We start from the raw sequence: 18,374 nt of genomic DNA on the forward strand, positions 1-18,374 counted from the left end.
CCACAGCCTCCCCTTCCCCATGACCAAACCTGAGTATTTGAACCAGCCAATTTAAATTTGTTTCTATTAGTACCTTCACACAAACACATGCCTAGTAAGCCACACTGTTTACAAGGATCCTTTGCCATAACAGCTTTTGGAGCATCGAACACTGAGAACTGTCCAGGAGTTGACGACATAAACATGCCGGTGACAGAACCCATTACAGCACTTGTCAACTTACTTAGGTTCACATCAGGTCTAACGAGTCTACTGCCAATAACACTGTAAAGGCCAGATGAAGTTCTACTAGATGCAGCTGGCTCTGTTGGTTTCCTGTCCTTGATCACCTTATTAAGGGAATCCTCAGAGTCTGAATCAGTGCTTACAAAATACGTAATACTTCTTGAACTTGTAGGGCTTGATGGAGATACTGTTGACAGACATACATTTGATGTACTTGAGTAAGATATATTTTTCTCAGAAGCTGTAGTTTCAGCAGAGTGTATTTCTTGGAATGACTGATCAGAGCTGATGTTGAGGTACTGTTCAAAATCATTCTTCTCCAGTGAAGCAAACCCTGTGTCAATAATATCGAGAGATATATCCCTGTCATGAATATGAACCGCAGAAGCTGTATCATGAGTCACTTGTGCCTCATCTTCATTGTTAACATCTATATTTAAGATGTCATCATCAGAGCAATAGAGGATTGGTTCCTCTTTCTTTGAGATTATTTTAGCATTCTTATCTTGTAACAATAAAGTTCCTTTATTGGCCACATCCCTAATAAATCCCTCAGCATTTGTTTCAGTAGCCACAGGTTCATAACTGAGGTAAGTCCGCGTCACACCATACTTCTCAGTTTCTAGTGGACTTGCAACTGGTTCAACTTTGAAATCTCTTTCCTTTTCATGTTTTCCAGAAACTTGGCTTTTTTTGCTTGATCCCTTAGATAGTTTTCTCTGTTTCTTCCCAGACTTTTCCCGTTTTACTTTGTGTGTTGACTTTGATGTTACTGCCTCTCTATCATTTCCTGACAACACAAAAGTTGGATATGGTTGATCCTCCTGGACAATTGCCAGAGAGTGGTATGCTCCACATGCAATTGCTGTAACATTTTTACCAATCAAGCCATCTATTTGTTTAGGAATATTAATTCTGTCTGTCACAACACCATGTCCCAGTTGACAACCAGTTCCCCAGGACCAGACTTCACCTTCACTTGAGAGTGCAAGTGAGTGGCTGTCTCCACATGAAATCTCAATTATGACAGGTTCCCTCCGCTTGTTACTATCATTTTGTTGTGTTTCTCTAGCATCAGAGATGCTACTCCGTTCAAACCGTACAGGCGAAGGAAGGTTAACAAGGTTTGTTTCATCGACGCCGCATTGTCCCCTAGATGAATCTCCCCAGAAAAAAACGTCTCTGTTGTCACATATGACGCCACTGTGTTGACCACCACAACTTATTTCATGTACTGGTTTGTCACGCAGATAATCAATAACTGTAGGCTCCCTACGGGATTTAAGATCACCAAGGCCGAGCTGGCCGAAAGAGTTATCGCCAACTGAAAGGACTTGAGAGTTGAACGTGAGAAGTAAAGTGTGGTGATTTCCTAAGGCTACCTTAGATATTCCTTCCCTGAATGCCACACTTCGAATGTGCGGTTCTAGGTTCGTCGATCTCCAAAAATAAGCAATTCCTCTAGTAAAATCATCCTTCACGTCCGCTTCCTCGTTTTCTTCTGTCTGATCCATAGATAGTAACGACGTCTTTCCTTAATTTTATTACCAAACGAATCTATTTTGATCAAACCACTAAACTACCGACGATACCGGCTATAACCTGGTTGTGGTGTAACACATCATATTGTATCCACTAGACAATTTGAAAACAAAAGAACGATTTACATAACGCAACGATTATTCGTGCATGAAGAAGCCGGGGTAGGTTTCTAAAGAAATTGTGGTGCCGCGTCAGTAGGTGGGTATTTATAGGATAATTTGGTTTTACCAACTAAATTAGCCATCTTTAGTTCCTACAGCGTAAAGCTGACGTTTAGTTCCTCAGTGGAGCGATTCGTTTTAAATCGATAGAGAGGATATCCAATACTTGAAGCTCAAGTAATTAAACAGTAGGACGTTTGTAAAGTAGGCCTTGTAAGCTATGTTACTGATACTTCATCGTAATTAATCGTCACAGGCATGTGACATGTAAAGGACAAACAGGCATGTGAAGGATCCTTGTAAACAGTGTGGCTTACTAGGCATGTGTTTGTGTGAAGGTACTAATAGTGTAATAAATGACCTCATCATCTCAACCAACACATGAATATTCATCGATTTACTAGGAATTCTTCCTTTTAGGATGTTATTATCAACAGTAACAAGGACTTTTGAAACATCTAAGAAAGCCCACTTGTGCAATACGATTGACCTTATATCACCTTGAGTTGTCAGCGAGTTATGCTCGATCTTGAGTTGCAGAATGCCCTTTTAAAATTCGAACTGAATCTGAAGAGAATACTACGTGCTCGTATACATTTTTTTCGAACATTTTGTCAGTTAGAGTTGAAAGTTCAGAAATCAGACGACAACTGAAGTGATCAAAATTTTCCTTCCCTTCCCCCACCTCCCTTATCAAAAATTTTGACAAAAATTGGAAAAAATACCTTCTTGCAGTCTTTGGTTGGTATCTACTGTCAGCACTTCATAAAGGTAATGAGATGCAAATGTGACAAACTTAATGCCGCGAATGCCTTAGTCGATTTTACTACAGCAGATTGATAATTTTGTCACAGAGTTCGCTTTAGAAATATCATGAAACATAAGAATATTCACAAAGAGGCAGCTGATGCATGTTCGCCGAGAGACCATTGTCAATTGCTGATTACTCATTTGCCAGAGTTTTCCCAAACTCGATAAATAGATTGTGCGCTGACAACCAGTCCTTGGTTTGCCTATTATTGAAGGATGTATTTCTAATTGAGCTTTGAGAACCATTTCCTTTTCTGTTTATTCGTGTTCCTCTAAATGTTCAAGTGCTTTTGATTTTATCTCTATCGACTAAAGTCGATCTGTCTGCCTCACTGGGTAAATTGTACACGCAACTTTAAAATTTTAGTTTCGCCTATTACTGCACTTTAGTTATTTACCCAGTTACTCAGGTAGTCGTTATCCCGTTCTGAAGTGAGGTCTAAATGGCTTATGCTTGCCTTCAGTGAAAACTAGATGAACTGTGGATACCCACGCTTTCTCTTGTCCTTCTGCCGCCTCAAAGCCTTCCAAACCGGAGCATGACGGTCCACCCTCACCACATCATTTACAAAGGTTTTAAAATCAAAGCCAGATAAATCTTAAAGGAATGCATCATGGGAGAGGTGCGAAAATTCTCAAAGATATTCAGTGAAATGTTTTAGCTATCGTGGAGAACACTAGGAGGGGGTCCAAAATTTCTATCCAGCAAATACCCGATTGAAGATAACCCTTTAACAATTATTAGAGCACAAGATCGTATAAGTGCTAAATGACGGAGAAGGCGCGACCCCTTTGTTATAGCTGGTAAAACACCTAAATCAAATACCTTGTCTGAGTATTTCGAGCTTTGCGTGTCCTCGTTATACTTAAGAAAAACTACATTGACATCTCCAAGGAACTAAAAACTTCTTCCCTTACTTTTCAAACTCTGTAATAGCTTTTCAATGGTTGTATGAAGTGATGGCCCATCACCTTTCGGAAGTCTATGTAAAAAGCCAACAACGAGATTTCTTCTTTTCTTGCGAAATGCAGTCTAAATTGTATTAAGCGGCACCGTATTAGGCGGTCACCCTGTATTAAGCGGTCACCCTGTACTAAGCAATTGGTTTTCAAAGTCCTGAAAATTTATTTCCCCTTTAATCAATGTAATTTTCACCTCTATTGAGCGGTCGCGGTTACCTTTGAGTGGGTCGCAACGGCCTGTTTGTATTGTCCTACAGCTGTATTCGGAGGGCACTGAAAGCGGAACTGTTCAAGTAAAACTAAGAATTATCTTTCAAGTAAAAATTTAGTCCATATATCTCTCATTCTATCTACCTTTTCACGCAAGTGTGAAGAGATGTTTAGCGATCACTTTTTTTTTTTTGTGAGCTGCTGCGATATTTTCCTTCTCTCTCCTGAAACTTCGAATTTCTGTGAGTATCGTTCATCTTCCCCGATCGCTTGAAAATGAAAAGAATAAGAGCGAGGAAGAAAACGTCAGGCTAATGCAGGATCCTAAAAGATCCACCGTAACCATAGTCGCTGCAGAGAAGTTGTAGGATGTAGAACAGCACCGGCTATTTTACTGCCAGTGGTGGGATGAAAAATAATAGTAAAACGAATCTCGAAGGCTACATGGGGGGGTGATAGAAATTTCCACCAATTTTACAGCGGAATTTTGTAACTTCTAATGGCTTGCATAGGATTGAAAGTGGATAGGAGGCGAAAGTGTACTTGGTTAAGTTGCGATTCAGTGCTTATCCTCCATGGTCATTTACAAGAACTAGTTCAGTCTGTTACTGAAAATTAGATATTGAAATGGGCTCCTTACAATATGTGTAGTTAATAATACAAGTATAGCAGACTATTCTGATCTAATGAACTGCAATTTTATTCTGTAATGATTTGCACCGAAGCGTCATTACCTAACGCAAGTGCTTGTGCTTTCTACTCCACAGATTTACTCATTTTTAACATCTAAGTCGTAGCTTTATCTTCTAGAATGATCACTGAACAACAAATGGCCAAAGTGGTAACAACTGGACTTCAAAATTCTGAAATTTTGTATATCTATCATTATCTTTTTTGGGACATTTTTAACCGTATCACGATTAAGACAGCAACTAAGAGGCTAAAGGATTAATTCAAAATGATCTTGGCCTCTTCAGTCCCGGGGGTCATCTTAAAAGCTGAACATAATAAATACAAGTGACGTAAAATAGAAATAAGGCATGCACATATGGTGTTAATGAAAAACGCTTGAAAACGTTCAGAAATGAAATCATAAGTTATTTTCACTTCGATCCTAAACTCTGCAACAAGGCCAGCGGCTTCTATCCTACAAAATCTATACATATCGCCGACAGTTCTATAAAGATAAGGTCTCGCACTGAAACACCCTTCACTTGGAGCAAAGGATCAATTCAAGGATAAAATGGTACTCCATAAATACCAAAAACTTCTACATGCTAACTCTATGTAAGATTCCCATACACCTTGAAACTGCCACTGACGCTGTAAAGGGTTTTCAAGAAAGACTCGTACTTATTACCTTACAGTGCATTAATTCATTCAAAGCCCCCCCCCCCCCCCAAACACCCCATTGAGATCTTGAACTCCTTCCCCCGCTACGTCTACTGGTCCCATGGAGAGAGATAAAATCTATCATCCCCTTGGCTTACAACGTTTATAGCCATGTCACAACTGGTAATTTCGTTGAATTGTGAAGCAAAATGAAGTAAAATGAAGTAATTGACAGCCTCTACATTTACTCAAAGTGCAATTTTCATGCTTAAACTTATAATGCCGATTGTTTGAAAAAGGAAAGACAACTCTCAACGGAGACTTGAAGTATCATAAATTATATTAAATACCACATATATTTATAAGAAATAGTATTCTGTGACTTGAGCATATCAGTTACAAACAAGCTACTCTTTTGGCAGCGCACACGGTAACTTGTTGCGTCAGCCCAAAGAAATGGCTTGGTACAGAAAAATTAATCTATTGGGTGTTTTCCCACATTTACAAAGAAATAAAAATTGTGCTTCAACTATAACTAATAGTTTCGCGACCTTTGAGATTGGTGTTATTTCCAGCGTACTTCACAAAAAATTATTAATAAATGGCTTTCCCTTTATTAACTTTAACGAACAAAGTGATCACAATGAAAAGGCTAAAAAACTGATGTAGCTGAAAATTAAATCCCTTTTACCTTTTCTATTTACGTAAAATGACTCAAAAGAATTCCCGTAGACTAACCTGAACTATTCCTAACTACTTCATTCAATACTTATTCAGATATAATTCTAATGCATTGCAAAATTTGCGTTCACTGGTGTTCCTTATCTAATTGCATAAACATTAATTCAAAAATTGAAATTGTTACTTATTTGCTAAAACAATCTAATTTAAACTACAACGATTTAGAATCTAAGACAGCAATGTTTCATTTGACATTATCTGTTAACTCTATGGTTTCATTAAACTTTCCTTTCTACGTCTAAATAACTACTATATAAATTATTCACCAAGCGTTTGACAAAATTACTTCATGAAAATTATTTAAATAAGTCGTTTCTCGGATCGCCGGTTAAATCTGTTGATGATGATGAGATGTAGTTTGTCGTGTTAAATTTTATCTGGGTTCCGTGTCGCCCTACGGAAGGAAAAAAAGAGATTCCACATAAGCGAGAAATAAAAAGTCACATTAGAAAAGAAAACATTGTTTTATATTTTCAAAAATAAACTGTGAATAACCGAAAACATAGCTAGTTAGAGATAAAAAAAAAACTGTATCCAGTCTCCTTCAAAGGACACCCTGACGATAGGGCTTAAATTTTACATTTCTTGGTCTTGTTAGAAATTGCACAGAAATCGTCAAATAAGAATTTTCGACTGCACATCGTCGTTTGGAGGATTGTGTTTCAAGATTGAAAGTTTTTTCACCCTGACTATACTGACATAAAGCACTTCAAGTCGGAAAGCGAGACAATATCCTTCACCCGTCAGGGTTAAATAATTAATCATGAAATATCAGTTATCAAAGACAGTTACCCTGGAGAGCCCTCATGGGAAGCAAATGGCGCAATCAGAGTCCTTTTCACTGGAGTGCTGACTCTCTCAGGTCCAGAGCCCCCCATCCACACTGGCTGACGAGGCTCAGCTGTCCTGGGTCTTGGCGGCCCATCAACTTGAGAGGTAATAGGGCTTCTGAAGCTATGTAAGGTGTAAAAGGCACAGTTAAGCAGACTTTCCTGAACTAACCTAACCTAAACAGTTTCAGAGAAGGAGCTCATGATTTTTTTACCCACTGTATTTCTACGTACTATTTTTAGACACTGTTTTCACAAAAAGTTCAAAATTATGCATCAGTGCTAATGATCATGATTTATCCTTACAAATAGAGCTGCTAAGTTTCTCAGACATTTCACCATCTCTCTTGTAAGTCACAACACCACAAAATAGGGAATTGATATAAACACGTAGAGCCAATGTTATACTCATTCAAAGATTGTTTCCTACCTCCGTAGACTTCTGCGTGATTCTTGATCTGTGAACGAAATAATAAATACGTGAGCAGATTACCGCCTGCTCTAATACTGCATGACATGTTTCCTACACGCCATAACTGGAAATTGTGCCACAATTCAAACAAAGCAAATACAATTTACAAACCTCTTCTGAAGTTACTCGTCTCGGGCATTGTTAACAGATCTGTTCATAAGGAAAATAAAAAAGTAAATAATAAGAGCTTGAGTAACCGGATGTGAAAGGTGGAATTATGCAACAGACGGTGCTGAATAGAATGAACAATATGAACCCACTCCAAACTGTTTTAATAAATCAAATTAGAGAATTACAAGCAAGGAGTTCAAAGTTCTCCTTAGGCAATATAAAGGCTGACAAACCTTTGTGGTGACCACCTTTACGAGCTATACCAAGATAGTCAGATACTGGACCTCTGTGCCGCATACTTGCACTTCGCCTTAAAGACGTATTGGGTTCTACCAAAAACACAAATGTCACGTCAGTAAGGGTGCACGAGGTGGTTCAAGGAGTGTCAAACAATAGATTACTCTAAAGCTGTTGTTTAATCTCTTCAAGCAACGTGGTTAGGGGAAGGTGATTAGAGATGGAGGGCGACAAGGCCAAAAAAATGGTTGTGAAGGAGACTAGGCTGACAATAGACTTGTAAGATGACTTATGTTTCAAGGGTTGAAACAATATCCAATTTTGCATAGCAGTTAATATGATAAAATGAGAAATGGGCAGTTGAATAACACCCGTTTATCTCAGCCACTCAAATCGCGTACAAAGTGTGTCACGACGCAAATCTTCAGTGTAAAGTTTTCTCTCAAAATCTGTTTGATGTCTTACTTTTGGATCTTTCACCTTTCACCTCAAGGCTGTTCCATGTTAAAGGTGGCTTGAATTAGTAAGGTGCCTCAAAATGGTGTCCTTATCATTAACCATTTAACTCCCAAGATCGCGGCATTAGTTTTTCTCCTAACTGTCTGCCAAATGATTCTCATTACGTTAGTTTGGAAAATTTAGTATCGGATCAATTAGTTATCCCATAATTGATACTTTTCTTTATTCTCATCACTTGTCTGCATGATACTGTATAGATATAGTAGGGGGAAATCCTATCTTGGTCACTCGCGGGAGTTAAAGAGCTAAACACGATTCTCTGATGGATCGTAGTTTCCAAGCTGTTCCTCGAAATTAGTTTAAAAAAATACCCAATTATTTCTTAACAAATTGCAACAATAAAGGACACCATAGCAACACTACATCCTCTGATAGACACCTTTTTTGCTTTATGTGCCTATAGCTCAAAACGAGCCTGGCGACTCCATTTCTTATAACTGAATTTCAGTTGCTATATTAAGATAAATCTTTGAGTGAAGTTAAAAATATGTACATAAAGTGTAGAGTTTAAGGTAGCTCTAAACTACGAAACACTATGACGAGAAAAGTACATCACTAAGTCATACAGTTCTCGAGGTAAAACTAACCAATTTTTCGTGAACTATCCATTGCATCAGAACGGTTTACAACTGAAGAGTCAGACTGTCGTGGGGAGTTGTTGAGAAGATCTGCCATTTAAATTCACCCAGTTAGGCAATTAATCAAAGCTAATGAAGGTTCAAACCGTATATCACTGTTATCTGAATGTCTCTTACCTGGATGGCCTCCACCTTTTCTGGCAAGTCTGAGGTATTCCGTGGAGTCCCTACTCGAGCTACTTACAGTCTTGGGGCTGTTTACTGGGATTGCATCTAAGAAGAATCACAATGAGTACTCAATGACTGACCGTTTTTCTCAATAAAATCTAAGGATCATAAGTCTGAGATGCAAAAAGGGACTGCCAGAAATAGAAAAGACAAGATTTCTGACGGACTGCATTACTGTTCTGAAAGAGGATTATGGCGAACGAAACCCTTCACGTTGAGTGGTACTTTCATTCATTTTCAATAGTGGATTATCATGTCTCCTAATTTCAAAGAACGTTTCCCGCACAGTTAAACTTTATGACGAAAGGGAAGGATGTTATCAACCTGTATTTTGCTTCTTTACTTGATTTGGCTTCGGGCTGGCTTGGTGAGGTGTCATCATAAGTAAGTCTGTAACCGATACATTTAAGAAAATGTTAATCATTCAACAACAGACGAGGACTAGCACGAAGTCTATCGCTATCGCAAAGGCAACAACTCCCTTTACATTATGAAATGAGAATGGCCAAGAATGTGATGTTTCACTGAAATACAATGAAGTCCTCTGAAAGAAGCACCCTCCAAAGGTGAAGCTAACGTGGTTGTACGCCGAACGCCAGTAAATTAGCAGCCAGTACAATTTTCTCGACAATATGTCACTGGTTCTCGTTTGAACGCGCATAAATACTCTTTGCCTTATAGAGATATTCTGTTAGTAGTCCAAGTTCCCCAAAATAAAAAGACCTGTGATGTACCCATCTTAATTGACCGATTGAGACCTACACATTATTTTTTGTTATTAAGAAACAAGTCAGAGAAATGATAGATATACAGTTTAAAATTTTCTTTACGCTACTCCACAGAGATTGTGAAGGTTGCTCAATCCGCAAATGACGAAGATTGTTTTTTTTAAAATCCTTAAAGAAACAGCAAATTCTAGGTATCTAAAGGTTGCTTGTTCCAAATTGTGTGTGAACAAGAACATTTTACTGGTTTCAGAATTGTTTTGAGTCCCTCCTAACTTTCCCTAGTACTTGAATAATCCCGACCGAAACAGAGACGTTACCTTCACTTATAGCAGGAATAAAGCACTCAGGATTACAAGTCAGCTTACCATTGTCCTGGTAGTTTTCTAAACCTTTTGCCGTGGAGGCAAACCCTTTTGTCAAATGAGAAACTTTCATTACAGCTTTTATCTTAAGACACTCCTGTTTGTATACCTTTATGTCCTCCTCCTTTCTTCGCCATTTTCAAGTATTCACTGGAAGCCGGTGAACTGTCCACGTTTGATTTTCTTGGACTATTAGCGGGAGATTCTGTAGAAGCGAATTGTTATTGTCATTAATGAGAAAAATAAAAACACCAAAAGAGAAACAGGTACATGAAGTTGACATTGACTACGAAAGGAATTAATCACTAATCATTAATAATCACCACTTGTTACATTGAGATAGATAGAGAACCAGCTACATATGGAAAACTCTCAGTTGAAGAACACACCTTTCCTCTGAAGTGACTCTTTGCCATTAATTCCATCGTGGTAGTACCAGTCTCCGAGCTTACTTTCTGAATTCCTGGGGGTGGGACTGGGTTTATGACCTTCAGTTGCTAAAAGGTCTACAAAAAACACAGTTATTACCTCTTCTTAATTTCCCTAGCTTCCCTTTTTGTACCGTTATTATTACCTCTGGGTCACGGCAAATCTAGGCCAAGAATTAACAATTACAAAAGACTGTCAAGCAGGTTGAAGCCTTGTAATTTAAGCCAACATCAGCAGAGAAGGTTAGAAATATTTTACACACAATACAGTCACTTTCCCTTATCCCCACAAAATGTTTAGTCGTACCGCTCCTGGCTATGTACACAGCCTGTGTTTGACCCACGAAAAAAAATTAACTTTTTAAAGCCTTTTTAAGCGTTTCAGATCTACGGTTCCCACAAGGGAAAATTTGGCGGGATGGAGACTTCATCTCCTAACATTCATGAAAAATATACTGTTCACTTGGTTGCCAGCTACTACGAGGTGACTATTTACCTTTGTGGCCCCCTCCTTTCCGTGCTCTCTTAAGATACTCAGTTTCAGTGCTGATTTCTTTCGGGGGGTCACCATTTTGATTCCGAGTTCCTGAAAATAAAAACAAACCAAGAAAATATTATGTAGCCCAAAAATGTTTGTAGATTCACACGTTTTCCTTTGGTTCTAAGAATCCCAATGATATCACCGTTAACAAACCGACTCTAAGAACATTGTCCAACGGATATGTCATATTATATATATATATTGAAGAGAGTATCTCTTTAGACTGTTTTGTCTCCTGCCAAAGGAAAGGATATATGATATACAGACAATCAATAAAGTAGTACCTTTTTTCCCTCGCGTTTTACTTCCATCAACATAATCTTGATTGTACCAGTCCCCCCCTTTCTTTTGGTATCTCTGTGGCTTAGGAGATGGTGTGTGGGCCTCCATGGTCAACAGATCTGCGTGGAAAAATTCCCCTGAGTACAATAGTATGGATATGAGGCAATTCTCTATTCTTACATAAAGTGCGCTTGTTCTTAAAGGAATGCTGCATCGAATGCCACATCATTTACTCTTTACTAACCTGTCTTCAAGTTGGTTAGCTTTCATAACCTGAGAATTTGGATGTACATAACCAAGATTCTATGCTGCATCATCACGGTCACCTCGTTTCACTGAAAATTTGCTATTTACACTTTACCTTTACGTGGGTTCAGTTGATTTTTGTTTATCGATTCCTAACCTAACCAGAGCGAATTACTGTCAGTTTGGGCACAACAGGCGTAAGAAGTACGGAAAAGCGAAAGAAAGATGTTAAAAATTTGTCGCGAGCCCAATGAAAAAGACTTCTGAGTCACTCAAAAGGCTTCAAAAGCGTAGACCTTCCGTAACTGTTTTCCTCGAGTTTTTTTCAACCAACTAACATGAATAAAGAGTTATACTTAGTTCAACCGGTGGCTGGCTCTTAATTCTGATCATAATAAAGCCTATGGTTAGTATAACGAAGTGCTTTGAACACAACATGTTTTCGAATTGATCTCTTTTCGCAAACTATATTTATGATGCCAAAACGTTATTTCAAAATTTATTTAACATTACTTAATTATGCAAGCATTACACTACCATTTTCCGTAATGGGATTAACATTCACTCTCGTTCAATTAATTACTTTTTCTTGTTTTGTTGGTGCTTCCTTTCACACCTCTTACGTCACTCTTTACATTATGGGTTAAATTAGTAATTAATAAGCCTTATGTATTCTATATACAAGGCTAAAAGGTTAAAAAATTAAAATGTTTAAACCAAACGTTTTCGGCTGTTTGCCATCATCAGGGTTAAAAAGATGACCGTCCACACGTACATATATATCTTATGTAATTCCCGATGGGAAAAGTTTGGAGACATAAGAAATAACTTGTTTGTTCAAACTGGGGCGGAATTGTTGGATCATTAGTCCCTCGACGATCCCACGCTTGTGAAATGTTTGTGCTGAGGAGAGAACACGCCAAGTGAAAGAATGTGATGGGTTTTCTCGCAGGTGTTTTGCAGGTTCAGAGGTGTGAACAGGATTTGAATGCTCCGCAATTCTTACTGCTAAGTTTCTCACAGTCTCGCCAATGTAATCAACGCCACAAGAGCAATCACCTTTGTAAACAACTTTGGATCTGTGAGTGTTTTTGTCTTTGTTGTTAAAGAGACTTTTGATTTGCCTTGTTTGCCACAGGATTATAAAGATGGAATTGAAATTAGTAAACTTGTTTAGTTTTTGAATAAACGTCTTACTGAGTTTTTCGTTTTTACCGCAAAAAGGAAGCTTGATGAAAACTTTCTTTCGTTCTTCGAAGAGAAAATTCGGAATTAAGTTGTCATCTTGTGACGAGTCGTTTAGAAAGTTGTTGATTGTATGCGAAATAAAACGTTTCGGATAACCTGCATTGATGAAAGAAGTTTTTAGAGTTTTTATGTCCTTGTCAAAATCGGTAGAGATGGAATTGGAAAAGGAATTGCATCACTGGCGCACTCCATAGAGCCAAACGCATCTCTACCGATTTTGACAAGAATTCAAGCTTCCTTTTTGCGGTAAAAACGAAAAACTCAGTAAGACGTTTATTGAAAAACTAAACAAGTTTACTAATTTCAATTTCAAAAATCCAACAATTCCGCCCCAGTTTGAACAAACAAGTTATTTCTTATGTCTCCAAACTTTTCCCATCGGGAATTACATAAGATATATATGTATGTGTGGACGGTCATCTTTGTAACCCTGATGATGGCAAACAGCCGAAAACGTTTGGTTTAAACATTTTAATTTTTTAACCTTTTAGCCTTGTATATAGAATACATTTTACAAAGCGAACATTATGGACAATAAGCCTTATATCATATTACATATTATGTTAGCGCTACTACCTTTATGGCCTCCACCTTTTCTAGCCATTTTAAGGTATTCTGTGTTAGTGTTGTATACTTTTGAATTTTCTGTGTTTTTACGTGGACTTCGAGTTGCTTCTACGGAACAAAAAATGGCATTTCCATAAGTGTTGTTTAAAACCATTCACAGAAAGAAGAGCTGGGCGCTATTTCGCGATATTGTTAAGTTTCTAGACTATTGTAAAATCCCGTTCATAGCTGAGTCGTTGTAAAATGTACGAAAGGAGCCGATAAGGAATCTCCCCCCCCCCCCCCCCAATACCAAACAGTAGCCATAAATCGATACAAAAATTAGCAAGATTGATTAAATGCAGAGTTATTTGCAGAATAGAAAAGGCACAAACAGACAAAGCTTTTCAAACTCCGTTTCAAAACGACTGAATCAACAACATACCAGAATGTCCGCCACTCTTCCTGGCCAACATTAAATAGTCCGTTGCACTGCTATTGTTGCCTTTAGATGGACTAGATGGGGAAACTGTTGCTCCTACTTACACAAGCAGATTGACATATAACTAAATAAATAATCTGAATCGTGAACTCAAACAGTTCATAGTGAGCATCAGTACAAAATAACTTTTTTCAAGTGCAAAAGCACTTCTTAAATGCACAGCAATATCGAGTAGGACTTACAAAATTCTGGATTATGAACAACAAAAAAGTGTGAATATATAAATGCTGATAAGTAAACTCAACAATTGTTGAAAAAAGAAAAAAGAGAAATATCTTCCGCGAGATATTGTCAAATATACGAAAAAAAGACCGTTTTGAGAAATCCCTAACTGCATGGTAAGTTGTTGCTACGGTTTCTGTAATCCACACAACATGACAGTAAGACTGCAACATACTTGTTGTGTCCTTATTATTTTGACTGTACCAGTCTCCTCCATTCTTTTGGTATCTCTGTGGTTCTGGGGATGGAGTGTGTGGCTCAACAGTTAGAAGATCTAAAACAAAATTCAAATGAATCAATCTTTATACAGTTCACTGCTGGACAGGTGTAACAATCTTATTACATTATAAAATTTCAGGTATCCTCTTCACATAATTGAGTGTCGTTGGACAGATTGAGGAATGAGACCAGCGGAGCTGTCAGCACATGTAGTTAACTCTTATTATCATTGAAGATATCCTAAACAACAACAAAGAGTCCGCGACAGCAGGATTCTGCTTTCACATGGTGCCAAAAAACAAATTTTGATGCACATGAACAACAACATTAAGCAAGCATTAATCGAATCAGATCATTAGAAAAACGTACACAAAGAAAATTGTAGGGAATAAGTTGTTCGAAATTAAATCGACGCAATTTGAAAGAATACTTAGCGATAACTGTCACATTGCGATCTCTCACCTTTATGTCCTCCACCCTTTTTGGCCATCTTCAAGTAATCCGTTTCTTTCTGGGCGTTCATTGAGCCGGCCAAGTCTGATCGATGCGGACTTTTAGAAACCGTTACCATTTCTAAAAAAAGGAAGCAGGTTCATTCATTCAACACAGTTTGAGACCAAAAGGCAATTTACAGTGTAAGACAGAGTATTCACCTTTTCTTTTCTGTGTTTCTTTGACATCCACTCCATCATGAGTGTACCACTGTCCATCCTTCTTGTCATATCTGACTGGTTCAGGTGTGGGTGTGTGAGGTTCTAGTGTTAAAAGATCTAAAACACATGGCAATGTGTTAGGACATAACTGAGAATCACTAAACAATTCTACTAATTTGCTCGCAGACTTGTGATTAAAATATACCTACTTTGAAGCGGACGTTTCTCTACTTTTTTTTCTTTTGAGCAATGAGCCATTTTTTTAACAAAACATCTCTTATATAGGATTATTCGAATTCTTCAGTTTGCTATGCACAATAAAGCCATTTTTTGTTCACGAAAGTGTCTTGCTTTCTGTCTTAAAGCAGTCCAACATCATCCTTTATTGGTACTAATACAATTGTATCTAACGGAATCTATGCATCCTGTGTCTATATCACTCTTAGCATCAGAACTGGCAAAAATATCTGTATAAAACATAGATCACTGTGTAAGGACTATTTCATCTCTATGCAACTAAAAAAGGCTAATTAAATAGTAACACTAAGTAACTACCAATTTCAAGAATCCAGCCTATTGGTTTAGACTAGTTGCTTTAGGCTGCCACTAACCTTTATGCCCTCCACCTTTCTTAGCAATCTTGAGATAATCAGTTTCTATCGGAATTTTTTCAGAACTTGGCGCACTCGATGGGCGTGGACTTGAAGACACTGTGACCATTTCTAAAAAATAAATATCGCGTCCAACGTTAAGTGAAGGAAATCAATTGAACCTGAGTGCATTTCGTAAATTATGAACATCGGTGATGTTTTAAACGCTTTCGGGCGACTAAACAACCCATGGGCGTGCGCAATTGAACATCCTATCAAAACATCATGAAGTGCACAAGCACTTTCTTATAATCTCGACAAAATCAATTGCCAATGATCGACATATACTAGCTATGAATTGTTTTTTAAAAACTCGACATTGAAGAACAAAACCAAATTACAACACTCAATATGTACACTCGAAGCGCACCCAAAATGGAAGCTGCACTTTGCACTCTAGGTCTTCAGTATCAATCAAGTAAATTGCTAAACCTGACTGAGGATTTTGATCTGTTGCTAACAACAACAGAAGCTCAAAACATATGGTGTGAGTTTTGCTTCCTTCGATTTGCCTCTTCGAGATGCAGAGATCATTGCTTAGAATACAAACACAGAAATCACCAATGAAAAATAAAAACACATCTAGAGTTATACTTGTTGCATTAAAAATGTTTCCTAGAGAGCGTATGCTACATTTTATCTCCCTCTTCCATAATTTTTTCCGATCCAATACACCGATCACAAACACTTTAGTAAAGCTGGTAGACTAGCTAACATAATTATCTTGGGTTACGGTGACAAGCTTTACTAACGAAACACCAATCTCACATACACATTGTAACGCCAGAGAGCCAAATATTCTTTTTTATAAAAATCATCACATTTTACCGTAGGGAATGATGTCACAACTTTCCATTCTGATTTAATCATCACGACGTTCGATTTTTTACCACGAAGATTGACAAGGGAGTAAGAGGAAAACAGTTCAACAATTATCACAAAATTCTAGCGCAGGTGGCTGCTCACGCGACCTATTTTCGAAAGTTGCAAGCTCCCTTAACAAACACCTTCGAGGGTTTCTGCCCATGGGAGCTTCAACAGTAATTGCTTTTCAAAATGCAAAGACTGACGAAACCTTTTTGATGCAAATGACAAATTGCTACCAAACCTTCTCAGTCACCAGATGGACAGACTGGAAAAGGAAATTTGCATTTTGGTGTAAGATAAAAATTCTTACAAACATGTTCCCACTAGCAATTGTTGATTGAACAAAAATACATGTATTCGTGTTATCGTGCTAGCGACCAGACTTAACATTTCAGTTGCTAAAACTCACTTCTCACTTTCAGTGGTAAAACTGAATTTGAGTGTAACCAAGGATTGAAACCGTAAATATGAGGAAGCAGAAACACAGACACAAGGAGAGTCAATTCAATGACATTTGTCAACAATGCTTTCAGCCTTTCCAAGATTCTTCCAGAGGTTCAAACGATACAGTAAATTCTTCCCAACACCTAATTAAACTCACCCTTTCTTTGCTGCGTGTCCTTAATGTCAACTCCATCGTGATTGTACCATTGTCCATCTGTTTTATCATATCTGACTGGTTCAGGAGTGGGCGTGTGAGGTTCTACTGTTAACAGATCTACCATAGAACAGTTTCCCGTTACTATAAACATAGAGTGCACCTTCTTTATGTTGCTGGATCTTCACAATGACTAACTAGCCCCAGCCTTATGGTAACAATTCACTTTGCGCTTGTAGGTTTTAGACTATCACTAGCCTCAATCTCTAGTTCAATTTTTTAAAAATAAATTGAAAGAAACCACAAATTCAGATTGGTTACCCTTGGCAAATAAATATATTTTCATATTTTTTTAAACTGCTCCGGCATATTTGCTAGGTGCACTAGCAAACCATTGCTGGCACACTAGAAGAGATGTCTGACCAGGCTTGATAATGGAAACCCTGCTCGTTAACTTAGACGTCACGAGAACTACTATTAAGTACTCAAATGAATAGTATTATTATTTATCAAGTTTATAGAACAACCTTTATGTCCTCCGCCTTTCTTTGCAATCTTTAAGTAATCTGTTTCCGTGTCGACTTCCAATGAACTATCAAGGTTTGCTGGACGAGGACTGCTTGCAACTGTTACCATTTCTAATGAGAAGTTACACCAACAATGTAAGTGTCCATCACGTGACATTCACTAATTTCCTCGAAATCCAATGTTTTTAATTAATGATGTTTTGTGATCAAGGCATGGAAAATATTTAAATTCTACCTTGCCCTTGGGGCAACTATTTTATGTCTCACTTTCTTGAGGTATTTTCCACAAGTGCCTGAGCTAGTTAATTATTTGTAGGGGAAAGAGAAAAGGAAATAAAAGACTTCTATGTTCCTACATCAACTATTTAACAAAAACTATTGAATTTGCAAAGCATGCTCACGTAATCTTGTCAAAACTTTTCATAAAAGCTTGTTGCCGCAGAGATTACACACAATAGTCAACTAGTTGCTTGATTTTCATTTCAGGCCGCCTGATATTGCTTTGGATAATACAAAAATGTTCAAGTTCAAGTAAGACAAAGAGTTAAAACCTTTTCTCTGTTGAGTGTCCTTAACATCCACTCCATTATGTGAGTACCACTGTCCATCCTTCTTGTCATATGGGACTGGTTCAGGTGTGGGCGTGTGAGGCTCTACTGTTAACAAGTCTAACAATATTATAACAAGAGAGCTTTTACCAACACTTTCAATCATAATAAATTTTTGACATAAATTTTCCACAAGAACATTTATGGAGTTATTATGCATGCACCATACCATGAATGGTTTCAAATAT

At 37.8% G+C, this 18,374-nt stretch overlaps 2 protein-coding genes across 38 annotated transcripts in view; both read right to left on the reverse strand.

Moving 5' to 3' along the window:
* LOC113675738 (alsin) overlaps nucleotides 1–1,936 on the reverse strand; it is a 28,717-nt gene extending 26,781 nt beyond the window's left edge. Inside the window, exon 1 of the mRNA XM_027192329.2 lies at nucleotides 1–1,936. This exon is cut by the window's left edge and continues 30 nt beyond it. Coding sequence (XP_027048130.2) covers nucleotides 1–1,739 — 1,739 coding nt within the window. The 5' untranslated portion in view covers nucleotides 1,740–1,936.
* Nucleotides 1,937–4,593: 2,657 nt separating this feature from the next.
* LOC113675743 (uncharacterized) overlaps nucleotides 4,594–18,374 on the reverse strand; it is a 35,689-nt gene continuing 21,908 nt past the window's right edge. For 4 of the 37 annotated variants that reach the window (XM_089193031.1, XM_089193028.1, XM_089193027.1 and 1 more), the window contains exons 23-43: nucleotides 18,130–18,246; nucleotides 17,579–17,689; nucleotides 17,055–17,195; nucleotides 15,548–15,658; nucleotides 14,937–15,053; nucleotides 14,746–14,856; nucleotides 14,240–14,338; nucleotides 13,786–13,881; nucleotides 13,371–13,469; nucleotides 11,303–11,419; nucleotides 10,974–11,063; nucleotides 10,439–10,555; nucleotides 10,159–10,254; nucleotides 9,284–9,349; nucleotides 8,909–9,004; nucleotides 8,741–8,821; nucleotides 7,631–7,726; nucleotides 7,398–7,436; nucleotides 7,245–7,272; nucleotides 6,777–6,938; nucleotides 4,594–6,378 (exon numbers count right to left, since the gene is read on the reverse strand). In XM_089193031.1, coding sequence (XP_089049157.1) covers nucleotides 6,351–6,378; nucleotides 6,777–6,938; nucleotides 7,245–7,272; nucleotides 7,398–7,436; nucleotides 7,631–7,726; nucleotides 8,741–8,821; nucleotides 8,909–9,004; nucleotides 9,284–9,349; nucleotides 10,159–10,254; nucleotides 10,439–10,555; nucleotides 10,974–11,063; nucleotides 11,303–11,419; nucleotides 13,371–13,469; nucleotides 13,786–13,881; nucleotides 14,240–14,338; nucleotides 14,746–14,856; nucleotides 14,937–15,053; nucleotides 15,548–15,658; nucleotides 17,055–17,195; nucleotides 17,579–17,689; nucleotides 18,130–18,246 — 2,018 coding nt within the window. In that variant the 3' untranslated portion in view covers nucleotides 4,594–6,350. The remainder of the gene's footprint in view (nucleotides 6,379–6,776; nucleotides 6,939–7,244; nucleotides 7,273–7,397; nucleotides 7,437–7,630; nucleotides 7,727–8,740; nucleotides 8,822–8,908; nucleotides 9,005–9,283; nucleotides 9,350–10,158; nucleotides 10,255–10,438; nucleotides 10,556–10,973; nucleotides 11,064–11,302; nucleotides 11,420–13,370; nucleotides 13,470–13,785; nucleotides 13,882–14,239; nucleotides 14,339–14,745; nucleotides 14,857–14,936; nucleotides 15,054–15,547; nucleotides 15,659–17,054; nucleotides 17,196–17,578; nucleotides 17,690–18,129; nucleotides 18,247–18,374) is intronic. The other 33 variants (XM_089193033.1, XM_089193032.1, XM_027192345.2 and 30 more) reach the window with 23 other exon arrangements.

This window comes from Pocillopora damicornis, chromosome 14 (assembly GCF_964200805.1).
Source record: "Pocillopora damicornis chromosome 14, jaPocDami1.2, whole genome shotgun sequence".
Classification (NCBI taxonomy): domain Eukaryota; kingdom Metazoa; phylum Cnidaria; class Anthozoa; order Scleractinia; family Pocilloporidae; genus Pocillopora; species Pocillopora damicornis.